General features: G+C 46.1%; 1 protein-coding gene across 1 annotated transcript in view; it reads left to right on the top strand.

Moving 5' to 3' along the window:
• The window catches only part of Pacs1 (phosphofurin acidic cluster sorting protein 1), a 134,688-nt gene that overhangs the window by 96,567 nt on the left and 12,668 nt on the right, over positions 1 to 25,453 (top strand). The window contains exons 2-13 of the mRNA XM_026396508.2: positions 3,571 to 3,658; positions 8,709 to 8,798; positions 9,404 to 9,529; positions 12,313 to 12,457; positions 12,716 to 12,807; positions 12,890 to 12,970; positions 15,442 to 15,501; positions 16,504 to 16,664; positions 17,025 to 17,118; positions 22,106 to 22,186; positions 24,717 to 24,832; positions 24,988 to 25,123. Of these exons, the coding sequence (XP_026252293.2) occupies positions 3,571 to 3,658; positions 8,709 to 8,798; positions 9,404 to 9,529; positions 12,313 to 12,457; positions 12,716 to 12,807; positions 12,890 to 12,970; positions 15,442 to 15,501; positions 16,504 to 16,664; positions 17,025 to 17,118; positions 22,106 to 22,186; positions 24,717 to 24,832; positions 24,988 to 25,123 (1,270 nt within the window). The remainder of the gene's footprint in view (positions 1 to 3,570; positions 3,659 to 8,708; positions 8,799 to 9,403; positions 9,530 to 12,312; positions 12,458 to 12,715; positions 12,808 to 12,889; positions 12,971 to 15,441; positions 15,502 to 16,503; positions 16,665 to 17,024; positions 17,119 to 22,105; positions 22,187 to 24,716; positions 24,833 to 24,987; positions 25,124 to 25,453) is intronic.

The raw sequence follows: 25,453 nt of genomic DNA, 5'->3' as shown, positions 1-25,453 counted from the left end.
AGTTCAAACTGCCATGCCTCCACCACTGTCCCCTCCAGACCACTGTTAACTTTCCCCTTTCTACCCTGCTCCCTTCCTTTACCCCTAGTGACTGATTGTGTGAGCCTCTTTTTACCTGTGGACCTTCTTTGGCAGAGTGCCAATCACAACTTTTGCTTATTTTTTTTTCATTGATATATGTTTGTTTCCTAGAATGATCAAATTAATGTAAAACATGTTAGTTGCCTCTCAGAGCTGGTGATGCCCCCCATCTTTTGCAGAGTGGTAGTCAAGTCTTCAGTCTGACTTACAGAGCCCTGGGTTGGCTATGTAACCCTTTCTAGCTTGGGTCCTACTGGCCTCCTTGCCATGGCCTGGTGAGCAGACAGACCTTGGAGTATGGCCCCTTCCTCACCTGGAACTTCTCTGGGAGGCCTACCAGCCCACCTTGTCTGCCCCACCTTGCATCCCCTCTCCTGGCTCTGTTTTCACAGTCTTCCTGCTACATACTTTTCTTAATTATTATGCTGATAGGGTATTGACTGTGCCCTTTCACTAGAGTGTAAATTCAGTTCTTGTTCTGGATCACAAGTGACTAGAACAGTCCCTAGCTGGCTGCTGTTCAAAGCAGAGTCCATCTGGCTCTAGGGCCCTGATTCTGGCCTGTCTCTCCCTCTTTTAATTGAAGTGTGGTTGGCATACAGTGGGTTCATGGATTTTCAGTATGTGTTTTGCTTGTGTTTATACCCACATGACCACACAGGTGTCACTAGTTACTACAAAGAGGTCCGTTGTGTCCCTTCGCATTCAGTGTCTCCACCTGCTCCAGTGCTCTGTTGCTGTGCGTTGACCTCCCCTGCTTGTGAACTTCACACGGATGCAGTCATACCGTGTGCAGCCTTGCACCTGGCTCTGGGCTCAGCATCGTGTTCTTGCAGGCCTCAGTACTCTGTTATTTTTCTATTCCATGTTTTAATTTGTTCTTTCTTCTGTTGGTGGCCGTGGAGATTCTTTCTATTTGGGGGCTATTGTAGGTGAAACTGCTTTGAATCTTCTTGTGCCTATCTTTGTGGTCTGTGCCTTGGTTTCTCTGGGGTCCTCTTAGGAGCAGTCATGGGAGGAGGTGTGTGTATGTAACATCTAGTCATGAACTTCCACGCAGCTGTCTTGAGTAATCATACCATTTTGTGCCTTAAATGGGATTAAGCCACATATGGGATTTCTGGTTGCTGCACATATTCATCTACATGTGGAGTTGTCAGTCTTCATAATTTTAGTGCAAAGTTGTTTACTGAGTAGAAAAACTGATCTAAGTAGGATCTCATCAGTGTCAAGTGTCAGGACCCCTCAGGCTTTGAATGCTGCATCCTAAGTGCGTGAAAGGTTCCTGCCAGTGACACATGGACTGACAGAAGCCCAGGGTGGACACCTAGTTCAGCCTCCTAACCCTGAGACACCTTCAGTCACAATGGCTTTCCTGACTCTGTCAGTCTCAGAACTACAGTTAGGAGTCTTTCTATAAATTGTGTTTAAATGTGAGATTTTGGAGAAAACTTAAATTGGGGGCTGGACCAGGATAGGTCTATGTTTGCATCTCTGCTCAAGTACTTTTTATGTGACCTTGAACAAGTTTCTTAATTCTTCCCAGCATCCTTATCTGTAAAATGGACACAATACCCAGCCTTTGGAATCATGGTGAAGGCTGAATGAGTCAGTGAAATGTGGGGCAGCTGCTGGGGCAAGGCAGGTGTTTAAGGAGTGACAGGGTTGTTCTTTCACTTTGGAGAATTAGAACATGTTGGAGACCTCAGATCCCCCTTGAGTCAATACTGTTACACACACACAAAAAAAAAAAAAAAAACTTGTCATACTGTTTGCAATGGTATTAAAATCACTATGGAGGGAGCTGAATTGTAGCTCAGTGGTAAAGCGCTTGCCTAGCACATGTGAGGCATGGGTTCGATCCTTAGCACCACATAAAGATATTGTGTCCATCTACAACTAAAAAAAAAAAAAAATATTTAGAAAATCACTGTGTTGGGTTTCATCTCTCAGCCAACACTAAAGACATCCAGTCTAGCTGTTGCCTTACCTAAGGTGCTGGACTTTTCCTGGTTTACCTAAGGTGCTAGACCTTTCCTGGTTCTTGTTTTTGTTGGGTGCTGTGGTATGAAGGTTTGTTTGGCCTGCCATGTGTTCTTCCTTCCTAACATAATTCTGCCATATTATCCTACAATATCATATATCATGAGTGAGGAAGGCTGGCCCAGAGCCCCATGAGACATAAGAGAGCAGAGGAGTAGGTGCAGAGCAAGTAACGGACATGTGTCCCAGTTTCACTCCTGTGAGCTTTTGTCTTACAGTGAGTTTATTCAGCACCAGCAGATCAGTCTGGAGGTGGAAAATGTTTGCTTGTGAAACAGAGATAAACCTAACCCATCAGCAGCATTCATAATTAGCAGCCTCAAATGAGAAATAAAACTGGGCACATGCAGTCGCCATTTGCTTATCCCCATCTTGTTCCCCTTCCTTCCTAACCATGAAGGTTCAACTGTGTTTCTTAGTTACCAGTGTGTGAACTGTACTGATCCACTTGGCATAGGGAGAGCCTGGTTGGGGTCGGGGCAGGGGTGAGGGGGCGACACCTGTATTCTGAAGGGAAGGGAGAGCCTGGGATGCTGCAGGCAGGAGGGAGAGATTTGGGAGACAAGTGTGTGGACCCACGTGGCTGTGGCTGAACCAGCAGGACTGATCTCAGAGGATGCCACTACTGGCTGGGGAGGTGTTCGCTGGTAGGAGCACTGCTAGCTGAAGAGGTGACTGGACTTCAAGTGCAAGGATGAATAACAAGAGATGGGCCCAGAGAGCCACAGCTGGGGAGAGAGCAAACATAAATAGAGTCTGATTCCCAGGCCTTGTCATGTCTCTGGGCATCAGCATCCCTTACGAGTCCCTGCTCTCTGGTACCTTGCCAAGGAGATGACAGGAAGACTCTAGCTGCTGTGACTGGAAGTGAGAAGCAGCGCCCAGATCTGCCTCCTAGCTCCTATAGGAGGACAGGGTAGCCCTGCCAGGAGGCAGCCACAGCAGACAGAGGGTGGTCCTATCACTTTTAGTCAAAGGCAGTTTTCTTATGTGGCCCTGAAGGTTTTCTAGAAAAAAAATTCAGGTGAAAGTGAATTTGTGACCATTTAAATCATGTCCTGCCAGGTGGTCCTCTGATGTGTTCGTGTGGATTATCTCCACGTTGTCAAAACTCCCATGTATGAAGGCTTCAGGTGTGCCTAGGTGGCAGGTGGAGGAAGACCTGGGCGGGCAAATAATGGCACCACCCCCCTCCTCCTGCCCTGAGCGTGTTGGCTTTGGCTTGGGGTAGTTGGGCTTGCACAGAGATTAATGGAGTAACATGCCTTTGTTCACTTCTCAAGTATACAAATCAAATAAAGGGACATGTTTTTGCTGAAGGGGAACACTCTGGACTGAGAGTGACTTCCTCATGTTCTTTCCTGGTAGAGCAGGTCCTCCTATCAGACTCAATTCCTCATAAATTCCTTGTATTTGACATGGTCTTCTTTCTCTGTATTTTTCTAGGCTATTCAGCTTGACCCTGAAGAAGCTTGTCATGCTAAAAGAAATGGACAAAGATCTTAACTCAGTGGTCATTGCGGTGAAGCTGCAGGTGAGTTGGACAGTATATGCTCGAGGCCCAGGGAAGCCGGATGGCCATCTGCCCACTACTGGGGCTTCAGAAAGCCTCTGGGGGCCACATCTCTCTCTTCCTCAGCTAAGCACACAACCTTCTGAGTCTCAGTTCTGCCTCTTAGCATGGCACTTACCTCCTTTCCTTTTACTTTCTCACACAAGTGCCCTTCCTGCCTGCCAGGGCCCCTGAGAGAGGCCAGAGTGTTTTATGAACTGCTCAGTGATGACTAGTGTGGCTGTTGCCAGTTTCTGTCTTAGTCCTAGGACATCAGGGTCAGGAGGCACATTGGAGGTTTTCCATAGGGTGGAAGAAACTGGCAGTATAACATGTGCTGGGATATTTATCCTCTGGACAATAACATTTAACTCCTTGTACTTAATAACACTTAATTCAGTATTCTCAAGGAACTCAGATACTTCACCAGTGTTCATACTCTAAGTATTCCTGAATTCAGGAAAAGAAGAAGGAGGAATAGCTGCAGCGGTGTGGAGGAGCTTCCCTGGGCCAGCTAATAACCATGTGGCAGAGCTGGGACTGGAAACCAGAGAGTGCAGTTTGTTTCATTAAACTCCATTGCACAGACCTTCCTCCACAAAGCCTTTCTAATGATGACTCCCTGGAGCTTAGTGAGATTCCAAAGTGCCTCTGCAGTCATTAAGTAAGGACTGAATTCTTCAGCTTGAGGATGGTGTACTTACTGAATCTTATTCATTGAAAAATGATGAGCTAAATATGGCAACTCCCGACTAACCAACTATTAGCTGGTGCAACTGTTGGCAGCAATTTATTGTGCTAATACTGGCTCCATTAAAATACCCATCCGAGGTCCTCACAGTGTGGGAATCATACATTGAGCTCCTCAGGTCCTTTTGGTCCTGTTTTGGGGAAAACTTGAACTGTTTCCAGCATTCTTTGTGGATTCCTGCATGTCCCACCTTATATTCTGATTCCCTATTATACGTCCTTCCAAATCTGTGAAGCATTCCCAGACACTGTGTGTTGGAAAAAACAAATGTGAGAGAGAAATGATGTGAAGGGGCAGCTTTTAGCATCTTGTCCTCCTTTCCTGGTTTTGTCCCCATTTCTAAGTCACAGGCAGTGTTCCACTTTTCAGGAGTTGTTTCCTTTGCTGAAAGCTGTTGTTTTCCCTCCATACACTGTTGGTATGGTTTTCAGCATTCCGTGGTTGCTTTTGCCTTTTCTGCAGTTAAATCCTTTTGCCAAAAAAATTTACTTATTTTATTTCCCAATTAGATGTTTAATATTCTATAAATTACACTAAAAACTCTTCTTTTATTATTTTACTTCCAAGCAACTGAAAGTAACTACAGATATTATCATATACATTTATTTAGTCACTTGATTATTCATTCATTTAATAATTACTTACTGAGCATCTCTTTATGTGCCAAATATTGTTCCAAGCACTAAGAATATAGGAGTGGGAGCCTGGGGGCAGTGGGTAGGCTCCTCAAAGTCAGGCAAAAATCCCTGACTTTGAGGAGCCTAGGGCTAGGGATGAAGCTCAGGGGGAGGAGCACCCACCTCTCAGTAGTGCCCCAGGGAACCAAGCCTTTAACACTGGAGCCTTTGGGGGGCGGGGGACAGTCATCCAAACAATCATATCACCACATGCAAAATTAAGAGAAAGCCAGCTTCACTTAGGAATGAATGTCCCTTAGGAAGGTGTAAAAACTGCCAAGTTACTGTCACCCAACCTTGATGCACATCTGTGTGCTACTGTGATGAAACAGGCAGTGTGCAGGGTACACTTGCAGGCCACAGGGAAGCACAGTGACACATGCCTATCAACTCTGCTGCTTTTTCACAGGATACTATTTTCTACTTGAAAAAAGTCTCAAACTGGTTGTTGAGACTCAAGTAATTGGAAGGGATCTCAATAACCAGCAAGGTGGGTCTGTGGCTTCAAGGAGGCACCCAGGGATCATTGCCAACAATAAAATTTGAGCTTTCAAGTGAAATTCATAATTTTGGAAAAAACCTGCCTCTGTCACTGTAAATCTAACAGCTTCCAGATTCTTAAAGGCTTTGTGAGGAGAAAAGAGGAGGTGTTAATGATCTTGATTATATAAGGCACTTGTCTCTCACAAAGGATTTGCATAACTGAATGAATCAGCATTTTCCAAATGACCAATGCATGAGGCTGTGAAACCAAGCTGGATAAAGATTCATTCAAAGAACAGATCGATTGATTGGAATTTACTATTAACTTTTTATTTTAAAATAATTCTCACTGTACAAAAGAAATGCAGGGCAGGGTTGGGATTATAGCTCAGCAGTAGAGCACTTGCCTTGCACTTGTGAGGTACTGGGTTCCATCTCGGCACCACATAAAAAATAAATAAACAAAATAAATAAAGATATTGTGTCCATCTTTAAAAAGGGGGGTGGCTAGTACAAAAAGTTTCTGTACCACTCATCCGGTTGCTCCCAATATTTATCTTTCTCTGTCATAGTACATTTATCAAAACTAAGAAATTGTCATAGCTGGGCATGGTGGCGCAAGCCTGTAATCACAGGGGCTTGGGAGGCTGAGGCAGGAGGATCACAAGTTTGAAACCAGCCTCAGCAACTTAGCAAAGCCCTAAGCAACTCACTGAGATCCTGTCTCTAAATAAAATATGAAAAAGAGCTGGGGATATAGCTCAATGGTCAAGTGCCACTAGACTCAATCCCTGGTACCAAAAAAAAAAAAAAAAAAAAGAAAAGAAAACAAATAAAGAAACTATCATTAATATAGTACTATTAATTAAGTCACTGAGTTTATTCAGATTTCCTACTTTTTCCATTGATGTCCTTTTTTCATTAATTGATTGGATTTTGATATATAAATGCAAAAGTCTTATTGATATAGTTTACAATTCTACTTTGCAACTAACCTTTAAGAGGCTACCTCATGGGGCTAGGGCTGTAGCTCAGGGGTAGAGCACTTGCCTTGCATGTAGGAGTTACTGAGTTTGATCCTCAGCACCACATAAAAAAATAAATAGGGAGCTGTGGTTGTGGCTCAGTGGTAGAGCACTTACCTAGCATGTGTAATGCACTGGGTTCTATTCTCAGCACCATATTAAATAAATAAATAAGCAAAATAAAGGTATCGTGTCCATATATAAAATAAATAAAGATAAAGCAGAAAAATATTTTAAAATAAAAGAAATAAAGGGATTGAGTCCAACTACAACTAAAAAATGTTTTTAAAGATTTGCAGAAATGTAACTTCATATCCTCTCCTTCATACATTTCTACTGGGAATGTTAAGTAGTGCAACCAATTGGGAAAACAGTCTGGTAGTTCCTCAAAATATTACCATGTTACCTAGAATTCCACTTCCAGGTCATACCCAAGACATATGCCTATGTCCATAGCAGCACTATTCACAGTACTAAAAAGTGGAAACAACCTAAGTCCATCAACTGGTGAGTAGATAGGTAACATAGGGTCTCTTCATACAGTGGAATATTATTTAGCAATAAAAAGAATGAGATACATCCATTTGATTCAACAAATATGCGCCTTCAAAACATTATGCTAGCTGGGCTGGCTGCAGTGGCACACACCTGTAATCCCAGAAACCCGGAGGCTATCAGGAGGAACACAAGTTCAAAGCCAGTCTCAGCAACTTAGCAAGACCTTATTTCAAAATAAATAAATAAGGCTGGGGGTGTGGCTCAGTGGTAGAGAACTTGCCTAGCATGTATCAGGCCCTGAGTTTGAACCCCCTACACTACAAAAAAATGAAAATAAAATAAAAAAACATTATGCTAAGTGAATGAAGCCAGTTACAAATGACCACATATTATATGATTCTATTTATATGAAATGTCTAGAATGAGAAAGTACATATAGAATGTATGAAAAGCCCTACAACCAGAAAGTAGAAAAATGGCAGCACAGGGCAAGGGAGAGAGGTGGGTGGCTGGGGAATGCCTCTGTGAAGTGGTGAGAATGTTCTGATTCAGTGCTGATGGTTAATTATGTGCTTTAAATGGGTGAATTTTATGGTATTTGAATTATATCCAAATAAAAATGTAATTTAAAAGTCTGTGCCATCTCACAAAATTATTTTGGTTTTGGAAAATATATTTTTATTAAATACATGTTGGTAAATATGCAGTCTGTTCATTGTGTTATTTTTAATTTTTTAATATTTATTTTTTAGTTGTAGTTGGACACAATACCTTTATTTTATTTTATTTATTTTATGTGGTGCTAAGGATTGAACCCAGGGCCTCGTGCGTGCTAGGCAAGCGCTCTACCCCTGAGCCACAACCCCAAGCCCTCATTATGTTATTTTTAAATGAACTAATACATATTTTAAAATATCTGCTTTAATTCATACTATAGTAAATATTGACATGTAAACAAAGCTGTTTGGACCCTAAGTAATTTTTGAAGCATGTAAAAAGTTCCAGAGACCAGCTGGGCACAGTGGCTCATGCCTTAAGTCCAGTAGCTCGGAAGGCTGAGGCAGGAATATTACTAATTCAAAGCCAGCCTCAGTAAAATCAAGGCACTAGGCAACTTGTTGAGCCCCTGTCTCTAAATAAAATACAAAATAGGGCTGGGGATGTGGCTTAGTGGATGAGTGCCCTGAGTTCAATCCCTGGTACTCCCACCCCCCAAAAAAGAAATGTTTGCAGATGTGTATAGCACATGTTGGATGGTGAAAGTCCAGTAACAAGGGCTGCTGCTATTGGAAGGTGAAATGTCCTGTGAGTAAATAAATAATGTAAGATAAGGGGTGAGGAGTGCTGGATGGAGGAAATTAGCAAATTACACATGGTGGTCAGGGAGCTCCAATGGACAAGATGCACAGATTTAGAGGGAGAGAGCTGTGTGTATGCTTAGAAGAAGAACATTCCAGGTGCAGGGAAAGCCAGTGGAAAGCCCTGCACAGGTATGGCTTGCGTGTGTCAGGCTTGATTCAAATAAGTACAGCTAAAACTGGTGAAATGTTTGGAGTGAGAATGTTGTAGCCTTTAGAAGTTGTTTTTTGTGGCTTCAGGGGTCAAAAAGAATACTTCGCTCCAACGAGATCATCCTGCCAGCTAGTGGCCTGGTGGAGACAGAGCTCCAGTTAACCTTCTCTCTTCAGGTAAGAATCTTCTAGCTCTTTAGTCTAACATGCCACTGCCAGTCTAGTTCCCAAACAGTGCTCAAACCTGGAAACTGCTTTCCCCAACAGGAGCAGAGCAGTCCCTCAGTCTGCCACAGTGGTGTGCTCAGACAGGCTATGCTGCTGAGACGTGTGCTGCAGCTCAGGCTTCCTTCCCTTGCCTTAGATACGGCCATAGCCACCTACTGTGCCTTGCCACCCACTCACCCCTCTCCTTAGTGACCCATAGCACATAGCCCAGCAGTCTTCTGTTGCCCCTTGTGATCCACATCCTCCCCTTCCTCATCCCCCTGGCACATCTCTCACCGTAATCCCAGTAGCCCACATTGAAAAGCATGGAGAAAACACCTGACCAGATGGCAAGGGAAGAGGCAGTTCTGAAACTGTGTGGAGCCTAGAACTGTTGGGGAGCCAGGCACCAGGCAGAGCCAGCCCTCCAGCACTTCTTTCTCCCCTGACCACCCCCTGCACAGATGGTAGAAACCACACACATGAGGGCTGTGTCCTGTAGCGGGACTCCAACCCCCCGCACCCCCCAAGACACGGTGGCTTAGCAACTGTCTGGATTCTGTTTGTGCTCCTAGTACCCTCATTTCCTTAAGCGAGATGCCAACAAGCTGCAGATCATGTTGCAAAGGAGGAAGCGGTACAAGAACCGGACCATCTTGGGCTATAAGACCTTGGCTGTGGGACTCATCAACATGGCAGAGGTGAGCAGAGAGTAGTCTTAAACTGCTGGCCTGTAGGTCAGAGAGCCAGGACATGCGCAGGGCCCAGCTGCTCATGCCCAGCATGTGATTTCCCCAGTCTGCGGGCAGGTGTTCAATTTTACTTTGTAAGTTATTTTGTTGGAAATTCAGGGTATACCTCTTTTTATCACTTTCTTCTTCACAAGTTTTTTCTCTCTTTTGTTGTGGTGGTGGTGGTGGTGGTGGTTGGTGGTGATTGTGGCTGTTGTTGTTTGAGATGGGGTCTTACTAGGTTACCCAAGCTGGCCCCAAACTCCTGGGCTCAAGTGATCCTCCTGCCTCAGACTCCAAAGTAGCTGGGACTCCAGGCTTATTCCACCTTGTCCAGTTCTAACTTTAAAAAAATAAAGAATAATATGAAGAATTCTCCTGTGCCAAATTCACCCAGATTCTTAATTTGTTAGCTTATTACCACCATTGCCTTATTATCCTGTGTCCCTTTGTGTGTATCACTTTCTTTTCTGAACCATTTGAGAGTAAGTTGCAGGCGTGGCCACCCCATTGCACATTACCAGTGCACTAGGTTAATTTCCTAAGAACAAGATGCTCTCCTTCCCAAGCTCCGTGCCGCCATAACAGTCAGGACACTGACACTGTCTCACCCCAGCCCCCAGTCAGATGGTGCTGAATGTCTAAGTAACCTGAGATCTGATCTAGGAGTCCAGATTGTGTTTTGTCACTGTGTCTCTTTGCCCTCCTTCAGCATGTGGAGTCCCCCAGTATTCCTTGTCTTTCATGACCTCCTGGGTTTGAGAGTCCAGGTTCCTCAGTCAGGTTTATCTTACCATTGTCTCAAGATTAGGTTCTGTTTGTGCAGTTTTGACAGAATTACCTACCTAAGTAGGGTTGCTGCATGGTGTTGATTTGTGCCCTGACTGGTGGTAATAAATTTTATCACTTAGCAAAGATGGTATCTGCCAGGATTTTCCACTATAAAATTAATGAGTAAGTATTTTGTATTTATTAACAAAAAATATTCTATGTAGAGTTATTTTGAGGCTATGTAACTTATCTTTTTCACCAACTAGTTTGAGCATCTATTAATGATTCCTGCCTAAACTGGTTAGTACTTTGATGCCTGCTGAACTGTGAATATCTAATCCTACCCTTCCTCCTGTGTTACCAGTTAGCTTCTGTTATAAGATGGAGCATTCTCTTCTCCCCCTATTTACCAGTTGATTAACTTATTTGTACCAGTTATGCAGGTGGGTTCCTAAAAGGACATTTATTTGATGGGAATTAATATGCTACTACATACTTACTTATTTTGATATTCCATTTGTCTCAGATCTGGCCAGTGGGAACCCCTAAAAGCTGCCTTTCATGCCCTTTTTGATATGGCCCTTCATTTTTCACATACTTTTCTCTCTGGCACAAAATATTCCAAGCTCATCTTCTTCTTTCCCTAATCCAACCCCTGGAATGAACTCATCCTCTGAGAAGTCCTGGGTTTTTTGTAGTGGAGAATGTTATTTAAAAACCAAGATGTGCTGGCTTCCATGCATGGGCCTTGTTGCTCCCGCTGCCTCTGCACACGTGCATGCACATGTGTGTGTACACGTGTGCTCGAAGACACTCCTGCACCATGTCCCTTCCACATCTGGCCTCTCACCATGAGCACAATGGTAGCTTCGGTTCCAGCACAGCCGTGGGTTTTTCCAGCTATCCCCTTCCACATTTCTAATTCCCTTCTCCAACAGGGAGAAGGAGGCTCCCATTTTTTTTTTTTCAGCATTTTGCTGCTTGTGCAATTCTCCTGTGTGCCAGGTGTATCCCCTCAGCCCTAACAAAATCTAAGGAGAAAGGAGCTGCAAGTCAGGTTTTTCTTTGTTGTTGTTGTTACCAGGGGTTGAACCACTTAGGGATACTTAATTACTGAGCCACATCCCCAGGCCCCCCCTTTTTTTTTAAACATTTTATTTAGAGACAGAGTTTCGCTGAGTTGCTTAGGCTGAGTTGCTTAAGCTAGCTTTGAACTCAAGATCCTCTTGCCTCAGCCTCATGAACCATTGCTGCACATTAGTTTTAAAAATTATTTTGGTACTTTAATAAATTAAATAGGGAAAAGTTTGTGTCCTAGTAGAATATGTGAGATAGTCCTAACCCATCTTTCTGTCCTCTTCAGGTTTTATAACAAAGTGAGAGATTTGAGGGTCAGTGGATTAATGCCAACACCCCATTTTCCCCACTTTGTCAAATCCTGCCATTTCCCTGTTCTCTGACCCTTATTCCTCATTGCCAGAGTCAGATGACCACCACCTGTAGGATGAGCCCCCACCAGCCTTGAGAACTAGTTTGTCTGTGAAGTACTTAAGCTAACATGCAGTCCCTAAGGATTAACAACCATTTTCAGTCTCAGGCTTGGATTACCAGCTATAAGTACATGGCCCTGACCAGTGGCTGGCACTTCTGGAGATAGCTGTTTGGTTTGGGTGTTTTGTTTTGTTTGAGATGGGACCTCACTACATTACCTAGGCTAGCCTCAAATTCCTGAGCTCAAGACCTTCTTCCTTAGCCTCCCATGTAGCTGGGGCAATAGGCATGCGCTACTTTGCCCGGCTTGGCAATAGTTTTAAAGTAAAAGCTTGAAGGCAGTAGGAGTACAGTAGGTGTTGACTTAGAAATGAGAAGGAAAATGTGTCAGCAGAATGCCCTTGTCACTGGCTTGCTCGCTCATTTGTATTAATAAAAATAACAGCCCTGTGACCTGCATGAAGGAGCTTCCACTGCCACTCTGCTCGCAGGTGATGCAGCACCCTCACGAAGGCGCTCTGGTGCTGGGCCTGCACAGCAATGTGAAGGACGTCTCAGTGCCAGTGGCAGAAATAAAGATCTATTCACTGTCCAGCCAGCCCATTGACCATGAAGGAATCAAGTCCAAGCTGTCTGGTGAGATATATGCAGTGTCTGGGGACGCATGGGAAACAAGGGTGCCTGTCCCCTGATCTCTGTCCTGGGAAAGCTTAGCAAGGCCTTCCTGAGATGTGTCCAGGCAAGAGAAGCTTGGAGATCCCTGGAAATAGTGTGGCCATGGCCATGGGCCTCCCCTCCTCTTCTCTGCAGCCCATGTGTGCTGCCTTCTGATCATCAAAGTCTCTTAGGCAGATGTTCCAGGGCAAGTCTGTCTCACTCATGTGTCTGTTCCAGATCGTTCTCCTGATATTGACAACTATTCTGAGGAAGAGGAGGAAAGCTTCTCATCAGAGCAGGAAGGCAGTGATGATCCCTTGCATGGGCAGGTAGCTTCCCACGGCCTTTTCTATGAAGTGCCCGAGAAGCTTCCGGGATTTCGTGGCCTCATTCCATCCCCTGTCCACTTAGGACCTGTTCTATGAAGATGAAGATCTACGGAAAGTAAAGAAGACCCGAAGGAAACTGACTTCAACCTCAGCCATCACGAGGGTGAGCCACCCAGGTCGTGCAGCCAAGGCTCTCATCTTGGGTGGGAGGGGAGTGGTACATTTAGATCTAGTGGGGCTTTTGAAAATCTGTCAGCTCATAGCTATCTCATCAAGATTTCCATTCAGCCCCAAGTCCCTACCCCACTGCCCACTAAGAAGCAGCATGGTAGGAAGCCACTTTGGCAGACAGGGCAGTGCGAGCTTCAGGTTCTGCAGTCTAGAAGAAAGGCGGAGTACACTTCTTTCAGAGTTGGAAAACAGGTGCTTGGGGGAGTGGGGAGCGGGCAAAATACTCAGACCCCTCACCTCCCCTCTCCAGGCAGGTGCTACAGAGAGAAGACCAGCTATCTCTAGGGAGTGCAGCTAGGTTGTCCTTTACTGAACTTACCCAGAAATAATAGACAACTGCCTGCAAACTCCAGAGCTGGGTTCATTAAGGTTTGATTACATTAGAAATAGATATAAATATATAGTTCTGCTTCATGGATCCATAACCTTGGAAAACAAATGCCTTTGGATTATGTTTCCTGCAGAAGGTTTCCTCAAGAGTCCCTAATTTTTGTAAAATTCAAGTCCTAGACAGAGAAGCTAAGATCCAAAATTTCCAGGGACCTCTGATTGATCCTGAAGGCCCTGTGCCAGCATCAGGAGTCAGGAGTACCAGGGGGTTTTAGGAGAGAAATTCCCAGTTTCATTTCCCCCAAAGGCATTCTGATTCTCTTGAGTGCAGAGCCAGCCTAGGGACTGACACCCTGAGAGTGAGGGGCCCTTTCCCTTTGGAGTAGAGCATAGGTTAGCCCTTCCAGAGGTGTATCCAAGCCTGGCAACCCACTGTGAAACAAGGCCATCACCTCTGCAGGCCTGCAGCCTCAGGAGCCCCGGGGCCTGTGTTTCCATACAAACCCTCAACACAGTGACCTTGATTTCCCCTCCACATCAATGACTGGGGAACTGGAGAACTGCTCCCTTATCCCATTGTACTTAAGTACCTCAGGCACCCAGAGCCCCAACCCAGCCCCTCCCTCCATAGCACTCTGAGAAGACGGAGTGGCTGAATCTCCTTAGGCTGGGCTTTTCTCTTTCCTATTCGGTAGCCACCAGGAGGCCCACAAAGGGTGCCCCTGGGCTTTCTGAGTCATCTCTTCCTATGTTTCCTGCCATAGTGTCCCCCGGTGTACAACCAGAGATCAGTTTCCCTGTCAACATCCTCCCCCAGGGATGGCTCTGGATGTGGCAGGCACTCTCCAGTTGTGTTTCTGGACTCTCAGCGATTGCCCTTGGCTTGCTTTCCTCAATGTACCTTCTCTCTCCACCAAGAGCACATTCCAGATGTTAATCTGTATACTGTGCTGATAGTCAAGCTTCTCCTGTCATTGTGAACTCAAGGGCACAGGCCCTTTCTGCCCTCTTTGAAGGCCTTTCAGTTTTATTTGCAAATCAGTTGCGTCCATCCCCAGTTTGAGTCTCATTCAGGCAAGAAATACTTATGTCCACAAACTAAGTCTGGATCTCCAAGCAGGGGACAGAGATCAGTGAGGCTGTTCAGTGCTGTCAGAGAGCTCCAATGTCTGCTCACACTCATCTCTGCAAGTAGCTACAACACAGCAGGATGGTACTGTGAGGCTGAACTCACATAAGAGACAGTCGTGACACTAAGGGGAAGGCAACCACATCTGATAGTGTCTCAGATGAGATGCCAAGAGATGGGCACATACACCATCACCAGGTGGATTTGGGGACTACTTGTGTTCAAGGCAGAAGACTCTGTGCACAGAGGCAGTATGGGGCTGAACGGTATTCTCCAGGCATCAGCAGCAAGTTGCCACTGGGCCAGGGATGAGGAGTGGGTGAGGCTAGAGACAGGCAAGACTGCCCTTGGACACTGACAGACCTGACTCCTAGGCCTTGTTCCAGAGAACAGGCCAGCCAGAGTTGGGTAGCATGATCAGATTTGCCTCTGGAAGGACGAAGGCCGATACAGTGGCCCTAGGGAAATGCTAGGAAAGGCTTGGGTGAAGGCAGTGGTGTCACAGGTGCTGACCAGACAGCCAGAGTGGGCCAGCGTGGGCTTGGAGGGCACTCCAGGTTTGGACTCAATGACTGGCAGGTTGGGATGTTACTGACTGGGGTTGCACATGCAAGAAGAGGACAAATGTCATTCTAGGGACTGAGTATATGACAGGACTCTCACCAGAGCAAGGGATGAGCTGGCGCTGCACACCTGGGAGTTGTCAGGATGCCGTGGAAACCTGGGAACAGACAGAACCTCCTCTCAAAGCTGCGCATAGGGCTCTAGGACCTGTGCTATGATTGGCTGTGCTTGGGCCTGTCTTCCCTGGGAGGATTCAGTGCTGAGGCCAGGAGACGTCTCTTCCTGTCCTCTCGCCATTCCATGCAAGGATGGGCTCTGTTGCCTTGGACTGACCACCAGTGAATGTCATTTGAAAATTACTGTGCAATTTGTCTCCACAGCAACCTAACATCAAACAGAAGTTTGTGGCCCTCCTAAAGCGGTTCAAAGTTTCCGATGAGGTATGGCCCCTTGCCCCTGAGGTTGATGGTGAGTAGAATTCCTGGAGCTCCCCACCTTGTTCCTGCGTAGCACTGGGAGTCTGCCTCCTGGCATGCCTAGTAAAGCACTGAGGGAGAGGGAGGCTAAGCAAGACATTCCACTCCTGGAAAGAGGGAGGAGCTTCACACCTCATGTGCAGCTTCGCAGTGTCTGGAGACAGCACAGTGGTGTCCAGCCACTAATTAATACAGGGCATCTGGCTTGGGATGTCAGCAACAAATCTAGCTGCTGCTGTTGATTTTTTCTCATCCCCTAATGGAAACGTCAGTGAGCACCAGCCTGCAAGATCAAAAGTCCTTGATGGTTAGCTCTTGAGCCACCAGGAGTGGACCACTGATAGAAAAGCCATCTCTTCTGGGTTACAGATGTTCTAGGGCTCTGCATTTGAGCCAAAGCTCAAGTGAGGCCAGAGCTCCTCCATAGCTGCTTTCTAACACCTTTCCTCCCTCAGCCATAATGCCCCCAGCACCCACCTTCACTCTTCCCGTCCAGAGGATCTTAGTTCTTCGTCCTTTCTGAACCTCCAAGTCCCAGGCAGAGATTCATTTTTTGCCTCGGTGGACTGAAAAGGGGATAATGGTGAAAGTTGTTCTGAGAGTAGGTCTTTGTCCTTCTGTGGACCACAGAGGAAGGCAGAACTAGTCGCCCACATGAACCTGGCTTCTGGGTTTTCTTGGCCCGTTTCTTGGGAGAGGCATATTAGCACTCAGTTTTCCTCCTGGTGCAGGGTCCTGTTATTGATGACAGGGAGACCTGAGAGGGGAAGGTGGCCTTACTACATCCCTGCTCTCAGGGTTGGACCACAAGAGGACATCAGGACTATTCTACCAAGTGTGACTCTGTGGCATGTCCCTTTAGAGGGCATATTACGCAGACCAGATGACATGTGGCCCAGAAAAAAGGAATTGCTACCATAATTGTTAACAGGAAGAACCCCTCAAAGATCCTTTTTCTACACACAGGTGGGCTTTGGGCTGGAGCATGTGTCCCGGGAGCAGATTCGGGAGGTGGAGGAGGACTTGGATGAGCTGTATGACAGCCTGGAAATGTACAACCCCAGCGACAGCGGCCCTGAGATGGAGGAGACGGAGAGCATCCTCAGCACCCCAAAGCCAAAGCTCAAGTGAGGCCAGATCTCCTCCATAGCTGCTTCCTGACACCTTTCCTCCCTCAGCCATAATGCCCCCTGCATTCACCCTCACTGTTCCCATCCAGGGGATCTTAGTTGTTCATCCTTTCTGAACCTCCAAATCCCAGGCAGAGATCACTTTTTGCCTCTAATTGAAAAAATTCTGATTGGATTCTTAGGAAGTCCCTCCACCCAGGTGCCATTCTCCGCCCCCACAGCATCCTTCCTCATTGGGTGGGCTTCCTAGAAGCCCAGGCTGTTGATCTGCCTTGAGCACTGGCTCTGCTTGGCTCTGGTGAGCTGCTGTTCTGAGCCACGATGGCTACTGACCCCGGCTGTGCTTCTTCGCTGCAGGCCCTTCTTTGAGGGGATGTCGCAGTCCAGCTCACAGACGGAGATTGGCAGCCTCAACAGCAAGGGTAGCCTCGGAAAAGACACCACCAGCCCTGTGAGCAGACCAATGGCAATGAGGGGTGGGGAGAGGGACCTGGCGTGTTGGCTTCACACTCTGGCCCTCTGCTTCTCTGAGCATGGCTCCTCTGAGACCACAGGAAAGTGGCTTTAGTTTTCCTCTTGTCAGCCTTGGCTGGGAGCATAGCACTCTGATGGCATTGCTGTCTCTGATCAGATGTTCTTTTTGATCTGTTTCTGCTGTGACATGGAGCCTTCCCTCCTGTCTCCAGAACTCTCCCTCCATGTCCTTTATGCAGTGTTTGAGAGCATGTGGCATTTGGCCAAAGGGAAGTGATTGTGCCTTCCAGGTAGGGGAAAACCAGTTTCGAGGGGCACATGGTCTGTCCAGAATATAGTACCTCGACTCTGCTGGGTGGAGAACTTAGAGAAGCAGTGCCCTGAAGGATGTAGAATGTAGTAAGAGGACAGAGCCACCCTGCTGTGGTGTCCAGTGCCCAGCAGCAGGTCACGCAGGATCCCAGGGTAACACTGCCACCTCAGGCCTGGAGAAGCTGCTCTGCCCTGGGTTCACACCTAAAGGCTTGCAGAGCAGAGCTGTGTTTGCTGTGTCAGAGCTGTCTTTTCTGTAGACGCCGAGAGGAGCCAAATCCGCCAGTTGTTGCTGCTTTGGCAGAAGATGAGGGATATGGTCCCCCGTCCACAGAGGGAATACACAGCTCAACCTGCAAGTAGTAGGTGTTAACCATGAGGAGATGATCCAAAGCTGCCAGGCACACCATCTCCTGAAAGCATAGTCTGGTAGGGCTGTGTCCTCCTGCATGCACAAACCACCAGTGTCTCCTGGGGCTTCCGTGGCTGCTGTTCTGCCTGCGGTCACCAGGTGGCACCATCTCCTAGCTTATTCCTCTTCCCAGTTAAGGCGCAGCCTGACCGATCAAGAATGGCCTGGCAGTGTGTTAGGAGACAGAGGAAGGAAAACTGGGGTCCACACCAAGAATCCTCCCACCGACAAGCCTCAGGCCTGCCTGGCCACCAGTGACCCAGTGCCTCCCCAGCTCTGGTCCATGGTGATCTGGGCCTGAGGGTCCTCACTTACTGTAGTGCTAGCATTTAGGATGTGGATCAGAGTTCCTTTTCCTCATAGGGGGCTGCTGAATGGCCCTGCTGAATTGTCACTGTCCCTGTGGACAGACCATTGGCCACAAGAGCCAGATTCCATCTTAAACAGAAGTTGTAGTTCTTCTAGAAAGAAGCCCAGGGCCTGCTGAGGGAAGGCTGCTACCCCGTGCTCTGGAATGTGGGACAAGTGCTGGCCAAGCTGATGCCATGGGGCACTGATCACAGCACTGGCATGCTCTGTGGGTGCTAGTGCTCCCTGTCACTTGGTCATTAAGAAGAACTAATTTATAACAAAAGAATTGTTTCTGGATTGATAGAATTTTACTATAGGTTCTGCTTTAGTCTCACTTACATAGTTTACAACATTTTGAGGAAAAAATTACTTTGACAGTCTAAGCCTCAGGTGTCTTATTTGTAGTGTAAGGGTATAGGCACAGGAGCCCATTGCCTCAGAAGGCAATGGAATATCATTCTCTACAATGTGACGGCCTGTGAAGGCAAAGAATGCATTTGTGCAGGGCAGAATTTCTAAGTATGAATCGTGACTCCACTGACTATAATCTTGGTCAGATTCCCAAGCCTCCATTTTCTCATCTACAAAGTACTTGTCAAGAAACATGCTTCACCAGGCCCCGTGGAGACACAGTGAGATCATGCAGGTCAGACCTCCAGCAGGAGCTGCTTACTGATTGCTTGCTGGGGACCTACCTGCAGCAAGTGTCAGCTGCTGTTGCTTTTATTATCATAATTCCTTAAAGCCATTTCAGTTTTGGACTCCTAAAATTGATAGAATTTAGATGTCTTTTATACAAGTCCTTCAGATTCTGGTTCTTTGGCTAGACCTCAGACTTGCTTTGCTGCTCCTCTGCTGAGAGTTCTATTTTGAAGAGCCCCATATGTCTTGATGTGGGTGTGGAACTGTGGAATCTTCTGGTAAGAAGGCACTTTGGGAACAGCAGAACAAGCCTGTGCTCTTATATGGAGAACTTCCTGGTGGATTAGGAGTAACATACAGTTGTGCGTGTCTAGGGACTATCTGGGTAGCTGCTGCCTCACATTGGTGGCTTCTTGTCCCTACTGCTGAGCATTGTCACTGTTATATTTTTGCTTCTTTGTTTTTTGGTGGGGTTTTTTGTTTGTTTGTTTTGTTTTGAGGTGCAGGAATCAAACGCAAGACCTTATGTATACTAAGCAAGTTCTCTACCACTGAGCTACATTTCGGCCCCATATGTTCATTTTTTTAAATTCACCTTTTGTTTTATTTTGTTTTGTTTCCCAGCTTCTCAGAAGATTTGGTCTATCACTAGAACCAGAAGAAATTCCTGATACAAATTATTGCAGTTGTTGAGTTTTCTGAAAGCTCCAGCACACAGTAGCAACATAATTTGGCTCTTTATGCTGATAACAATAGGCCCAGACAGTGCTTCAGGAAGTTGACCCAAGACACTGCCTGCTGCTAGGAGCTGCTATTTCCATAGCACTGTCAGTAATGGTGTTAGAGACTAGAGTTTTATCCCCCGCACCACACACACTTCCTCAACAGCCACCATTACCTGTGGGCACATGCTACAGACTGGGAGCCCTCTCCAGTGCCAGTTAGGCAGACACAGCTGGAGCACTGCTGGGCTGGAACAGAAGTTTGGAGAAATTAGGAGCTAATTCCAATTTTTATTGACACTTATGCCTTAATAAAGCTAGTTGGGGGTTCTTGCCCTGTGATCACCCTCACTTGAGTGCAGACTTTCCCTTTATAATAGATCTCTCACCCTGATAACCTTAAAAAAGACAACAACAGAAAGCTAATGTGGGGGACTGGGGTTGTGGCTTAGAGGTAGAGCACTCACCTAATATGCATGAGGCACTGGGTTCAATCCTCAGCACCACATAAAAATAAAATAAAGGTGTTATGTCCACCTATAACTAAAAAAAAAAATTAAAAAAATACAATAACATTAAACAAAAAAGCTAATGGGGGTTACATCTCAATAAATGTTGCCCCCTTTGCCATGGAAACATAGTAAGAAAACAACAAGGTTACTTTAAAACCCCCAGTGGAGCTGCATTCCCTCTCTGGTCTATGCTGATCTGAAAGTGAATGAGAACCATCATCAGCAGTGCTGTTATGGGATTCTAAACTCTGTTAGCAATGGCTAGTCACGTAGTTAATGTGTAGATAAACTACCTGCATGGCTGTTCTGCATGGCTGTGAGCTGTTACCCAAGCTACTCCACCTTCAGCACTGAGGTCATGGGGTCTAGCAAGTGAGCATGGGATTCTCCTTGCAGATGGCTCTGAACAGCAGTTCTCCACTAGGTGACCTTGCCTGCCAGGGGACATTTGGCAGTGACTGGAGATATTTTGGGTTGTCCCCAGTTGGGGGCTGCTACTGACATCTGTGAACAGAAGCCAAGAATGCTTCTAAACATCCTGTGATGCCCTGGACAGCTGGTCCACCAAGACTGTCAGCAGAGCTGAAGTGGAGAAACCCAGGTTTAGAGTGTGACACAGGAAGCCTGCTCTTGTGGTCTTTGGTCATTAGCTGATCTGGTGACCCCCTGAATGTGTTAGCCTGATGTTCCCAATTTTATGACATTTACTCAGAGAAAGGACTTTGAGTAATTGAGAGGAAGCAGAATAGCCTTTATATTTTCTTCCTCCTTTGGTTCCTTAGAAGAAACAAAGAAATTCACTGAGGCCAGTGCCTGACCAACATCCAAGACCCATAGCACATGCTGCTCCTGGCTGTGGTGTTGCTGTTTGAATAGCTAGAAGCCATATTACCTAATACTAAATATTTGGTTATTTATCTTTATCTGCAAAATAAACCTTCATTATTTATGAGCCACCATGTGGCTTCACATTAGGCATCTTTTTGCTTAACATATATTCTGTTAAGAGAGTTTTCTGGGTGTTTCTACCAATCAAAAAGCATTGGGCACCAGTTGCAGTGGCCACTCCTGTAATCCCAGCCACTTGGGAGACTAAGGCTGGAGGATCAAAAGTTCAAGGCCAACCTCAGCAATTTAGCTAGATCCTGTCTCAAAATTTTAAAAAATAATGGAGCTGGGGTTGTGGCTTAGTGGTAGAACACTTGCCTAGCATGTTTGAGGCACTGGGTTTGATCTCCAGCACCACATAAAAATAAAAATAAATAAATAAAGTATTGTGTCCATCCACAACTAAAAAACATCTTAAAAAAATTTTTTTAAATAAAAAGAACTGGTAATGTAGCTTAGTGGAAGAGCACCCTGGGTTCAGCCCCCAGTGTCCAGGGAGGGAAAGCATTTGGCTACCATGAGTATCTTCAGTCTAAAAATCATAGACCCATGGGGCTGGGGTTGTGGCTCAATGTTAGGGTGCTCACCTAGCATGCATGAGGCACTGGGTTTAATCCTCAGCACCACATATAAATAAATAAAGTCCATTGACAACTAAAAAAAAATATTTAAAAAAATAAAATAAAGATATTGTGTCCACCTAAAACTAAAAAATAAATATATATTTTTTTAAATCACAGACCCAAACTATAAGATTCTCCCTTCTCTGTTATGCAGAGGAAGCCTCCATATTTCCCTTTAGGGCAAAAGTGTCCACTGAATTCAGGGTCAGAGACTGTATGGATCCAATTACAAAGTCATCTAACTTTGAGCCTCTCTTCCCTAGTGACATCTTGTGGGAGTCAGAATTTCTGAGTCCCACATCTCTGTGTCGTTCACTTAATGATTAATAAAATAACTGACCTCTCTGAAATTTTTCACAAAAATACAGCCCTCATAAGAGCCCTAAAGATGTTCTGAGGTTGAATACACTAAGAGTATTTTAAGCATCTAGGGACCTAGTAAAACATGTTAAGAGTTATAATCCTTTAGATCAAGGATAACCAATTATTATAAACTTTGCAGATGGAATTGGCTGCTCTAGAAAAAGTCAAATCTACTTGGATTAAAAACCAAGATGACAGCTTGACCGAAACAGACACTCTGGTACGTATGATTCCGTTTCCTCTTCTAGCCATTTTGAATATCCTCCGCACCTTTGGAAATAAAGGCAGAAAGATTCTTGTGGGCTGGTGCACATCTGTGTTCTTTTCCTCTTGAAGTCCTTACGCGTGGGGTAGAGCTGACCCTAAGATCAGCTCATTGCCCACATTAACAAACCAGAAATGTCCCCATTCTGCCCTTTAATCAGAGCTCATCTTAGGGTTGAATAGTTTGGATAATTTCTGTCATTTACTTCCAAAAGATGATGACCAGTGTCTTCCCTTGAAAAGCTGTCCTTTTCCCCTTTCATTGGGGAGTTTAAATCAGGAAGTAACCTGACTAGAATTTCATCTGAAAAGATCACTTGTAGTAGTCACATGGCCAAGCAGTGAGCATTAAATCTCTTGAGTGGCTACTGATCACTCCTGCTCCAGGAGTGGGGCTGCCCAGGGTGCAAGCCAAAGCCTAGTGAGGCAGAGTGGAGTCAGCTGGGGTGGCCCCCAAGTGAGCCTTGAATTGCACATGCATTCACCATGCACCTCTGGTGCTAAGCACAGAGGATGCAAAGATGCCTGAACCATGGTCTCTGCCACCAAGTCCCCCTTTGCAGGGGTAGCCACCTGTGCACACCTGGGACAAGACTGTTGGAGGCCCAGGGAAGTGCAGGGGGATGCACTCTGGAGAGGGGTCATCTGAGCTGGCCTTGCAAGACACCCTGCAGTTCATCTAGTGGGATGGGAGGCTGGACACTAGGTGGGAAGGAGAATGCCATCTGATGTGCTGTATCTGAGCCTCAAATCGAGACCTTCTGGTGGTTGAATGGAGTCCATGGAAGTTATTTTAGACTTTTGTTTTGTTTAATTTTTTTTTTTTTGGTTGTAGTTAGACATAATACCTTTATTTTATTTATTTATTTTTATGTGGTGCTGAGGATCAACCCCAGGGCCTCACAACACGTGCTAGATGAGCACTCTACTAATGAGCCACAACCCCAGCCCCTAGACTTATGTTTAATATAGTAAATAATACTACATTGAGCATCTCATGCACGATGGAGCATTAGGCTTGATTCAAGATTTAAAATGTACTGTATTAACCTGTCCTTGTTCGTTCACCAGCTTCCACTCTTGCCCATTGTGGTCCACACTACATGCGACTACTACAAGTGATCTTTTCAGATGAAATTCTAGTCAGGTTACTTCTTGATTTAAACTCCCCAATGAATGATTATATCTCAAATGGAATTTTAACTTAGCATTGAGAGGAAAAAAGCCAAATGTCAGAAGCATGCCATAGGATTTCATTTCTGTGGAATTCATAAAGAGGCAGAACTAACCTATGATGGCAGAAGTCAGGGTACTGGATGGGAATGGGAACAGGCATTTGGGACCTTTCAAGTGTACTGGAATGTTCTGTCTTGGTCTAGTTAATGGCCTCTGATGCTATCCTTGCATAAAAATCAAAGTTTATGCTAGGGAGCAGAACACTTATCTAGTATGGGCCAAGCCCTAGGATCTGATCCCCACCACTGCTAAATAAATAGATTATAAATAGACTTTATACTTCACATCTAAACATTTTACTCCATGGAAGTTATTCCTTAGTAGACATTTTTAAAACATAAAGGATGGCAAATGCAGGGAGGTAAGCAGGCACACGGCTCACGTGTGGAAAGCAGTCTTTCAAAAGGCTAGGGCATCAGGGAAGTTGTCATCCTGGGGGCTTATGGGAGATTGACTTGATACCTCGAAGGCCCACTGGAACAGTGCAGAGCTGTTTGAGCTGTTTGCAGTGTCCCAATAGAAACACCTTGATCTTAGGAGAACACTCTGGAGTGAGCAGACAGGATGGGTTCTAAGGGGAGGAGGTAAGACTCTTGAAGATTGTCAAAATGATCCAGGAAAGACAGAAGCCTAGACTCAGGGTGGGAGGAGGTCGCTGGGTGGAGAAGGAAGTGACTGACTGCCGGGCAGATGCAGGTTGGCTTTGACCAATGTAAGGAGGCTGCAGACAGACATCACAAGGTCCCTAAGCCACAGGTCCTGCCCTGACAAGGTGTGAGATCCTGCCTCCCCATCTGGGAGCAGGAGTCCCCAACCCCTCTGAGGAAGGCCCATCGTTGGCACCCGTTCATGTGCTAAACATCTTTGTAGTCATAGAGGGCAGAATTGGGAGGGAGCAGATGAAACCCAGCATTGTGGGAGGATGAAGTTAAATTGAACAGTAGTAGCTTCTCCATTGGTGAAGGAATAGTTTTAGAGCCATGCTTCCAGGAAGAGAGTGATTGGGTGGCTCTGGTGGTGGTAATGGGCCCTGCAGGCTCTACGGAACTCCTTAGTGGTCAAGTGAGAAGTAACCTTCTTTTTTTTTTTAAATATTTTTATTTTTTAGTTCTTGGCGGACACACATCTTTGTTGGTATGTGGTGCTGAGGATCGAACCCGGGCCGCACGCATGCCAGGCAAGCGCGCTACCGCTTGAGCCACATCCCCAGCCCCAGAAGTAACCTTCTTTGTTCCCTTCCTCCATGGCAGGAAATCACCGACCAGGACATGTTTGGAGATACTGGCACAAGTCTGGTTGTGCCAGAGAAAGTCAAAACTCCTATGAAGTCCAGCAAAACAGAACTGCAAGGCTCTGCCTCCCCCAGGTACACCAAATTGGAGGGAAGCAGATGACACAGACCCTCAACCAAACTTGGCACAGACTCGGGGACCTAGGGAGGGTGAGAGCTGGTGCAGCTTTGGGGTTGGAAGGGCTACTTGACCCCTCCCCTCCCCTCCCATCTCATCCCCTTTCCCTCAGCAAAGTAGAAGGGACACACACACCTCGGCAGAAGAGGAGCACACCCCTGAAGGAGCGGCAGCTCTCCAAGCCCCTGAGTGAGAGGACCAACAGCTCTGACAGCGAGCGCTCGCCTGACCTGGGCCACAGCACACAGGTATTGTAGTCCCCCAGCAAGACCAGGCCCTCCGAGGTTGCCTGGATGTTAATCTCCTCCTTCGACAGCTAGATGGTGAGGAAAGAACACTTGAAATGCCGTGAGTAGAAGACTGTAATGAAAGACCTAAGTGAGAGGAAGCAGACATGTTTGTCATCCACTAGTGGGAGAGAGTTGGGATTTGTGCTGATATGTGGGGAGCAGCCATCAGCTGCTCAGCGTGTGCCACCTGAAGCAGCACACAGGTCTTGCAGCAATTCTGTAGCCTAAAAACTCATATTGAGGTGGGGGCTGGGGTTGTGGCTCTGCTGGAGAGTGCTTGCCTAGCAC

The sequence above is a fragment of the Urocitellus parryii genome, chromosome 4 (genome assembly GCF_045843805.1).
Source record: "Urocitellus parryii isolate mUroPar1 chromosome 4, mUroPar1.hap1, whole genome shotgun sequence".
In the NCBI taxonomy this organism is placed as follows: domain Eukaryota; kingdom Metazoa; phylum Chordata; class Mammalia; order Rodentia; family Sciuridae; genus Urocitellus; species Urocitellus parryii.
The sequence above is the reverse complement of the archived record's forward strand: the minus strand, read 5'-3'. Positions and strand labels throughout refer to the sequence as shown.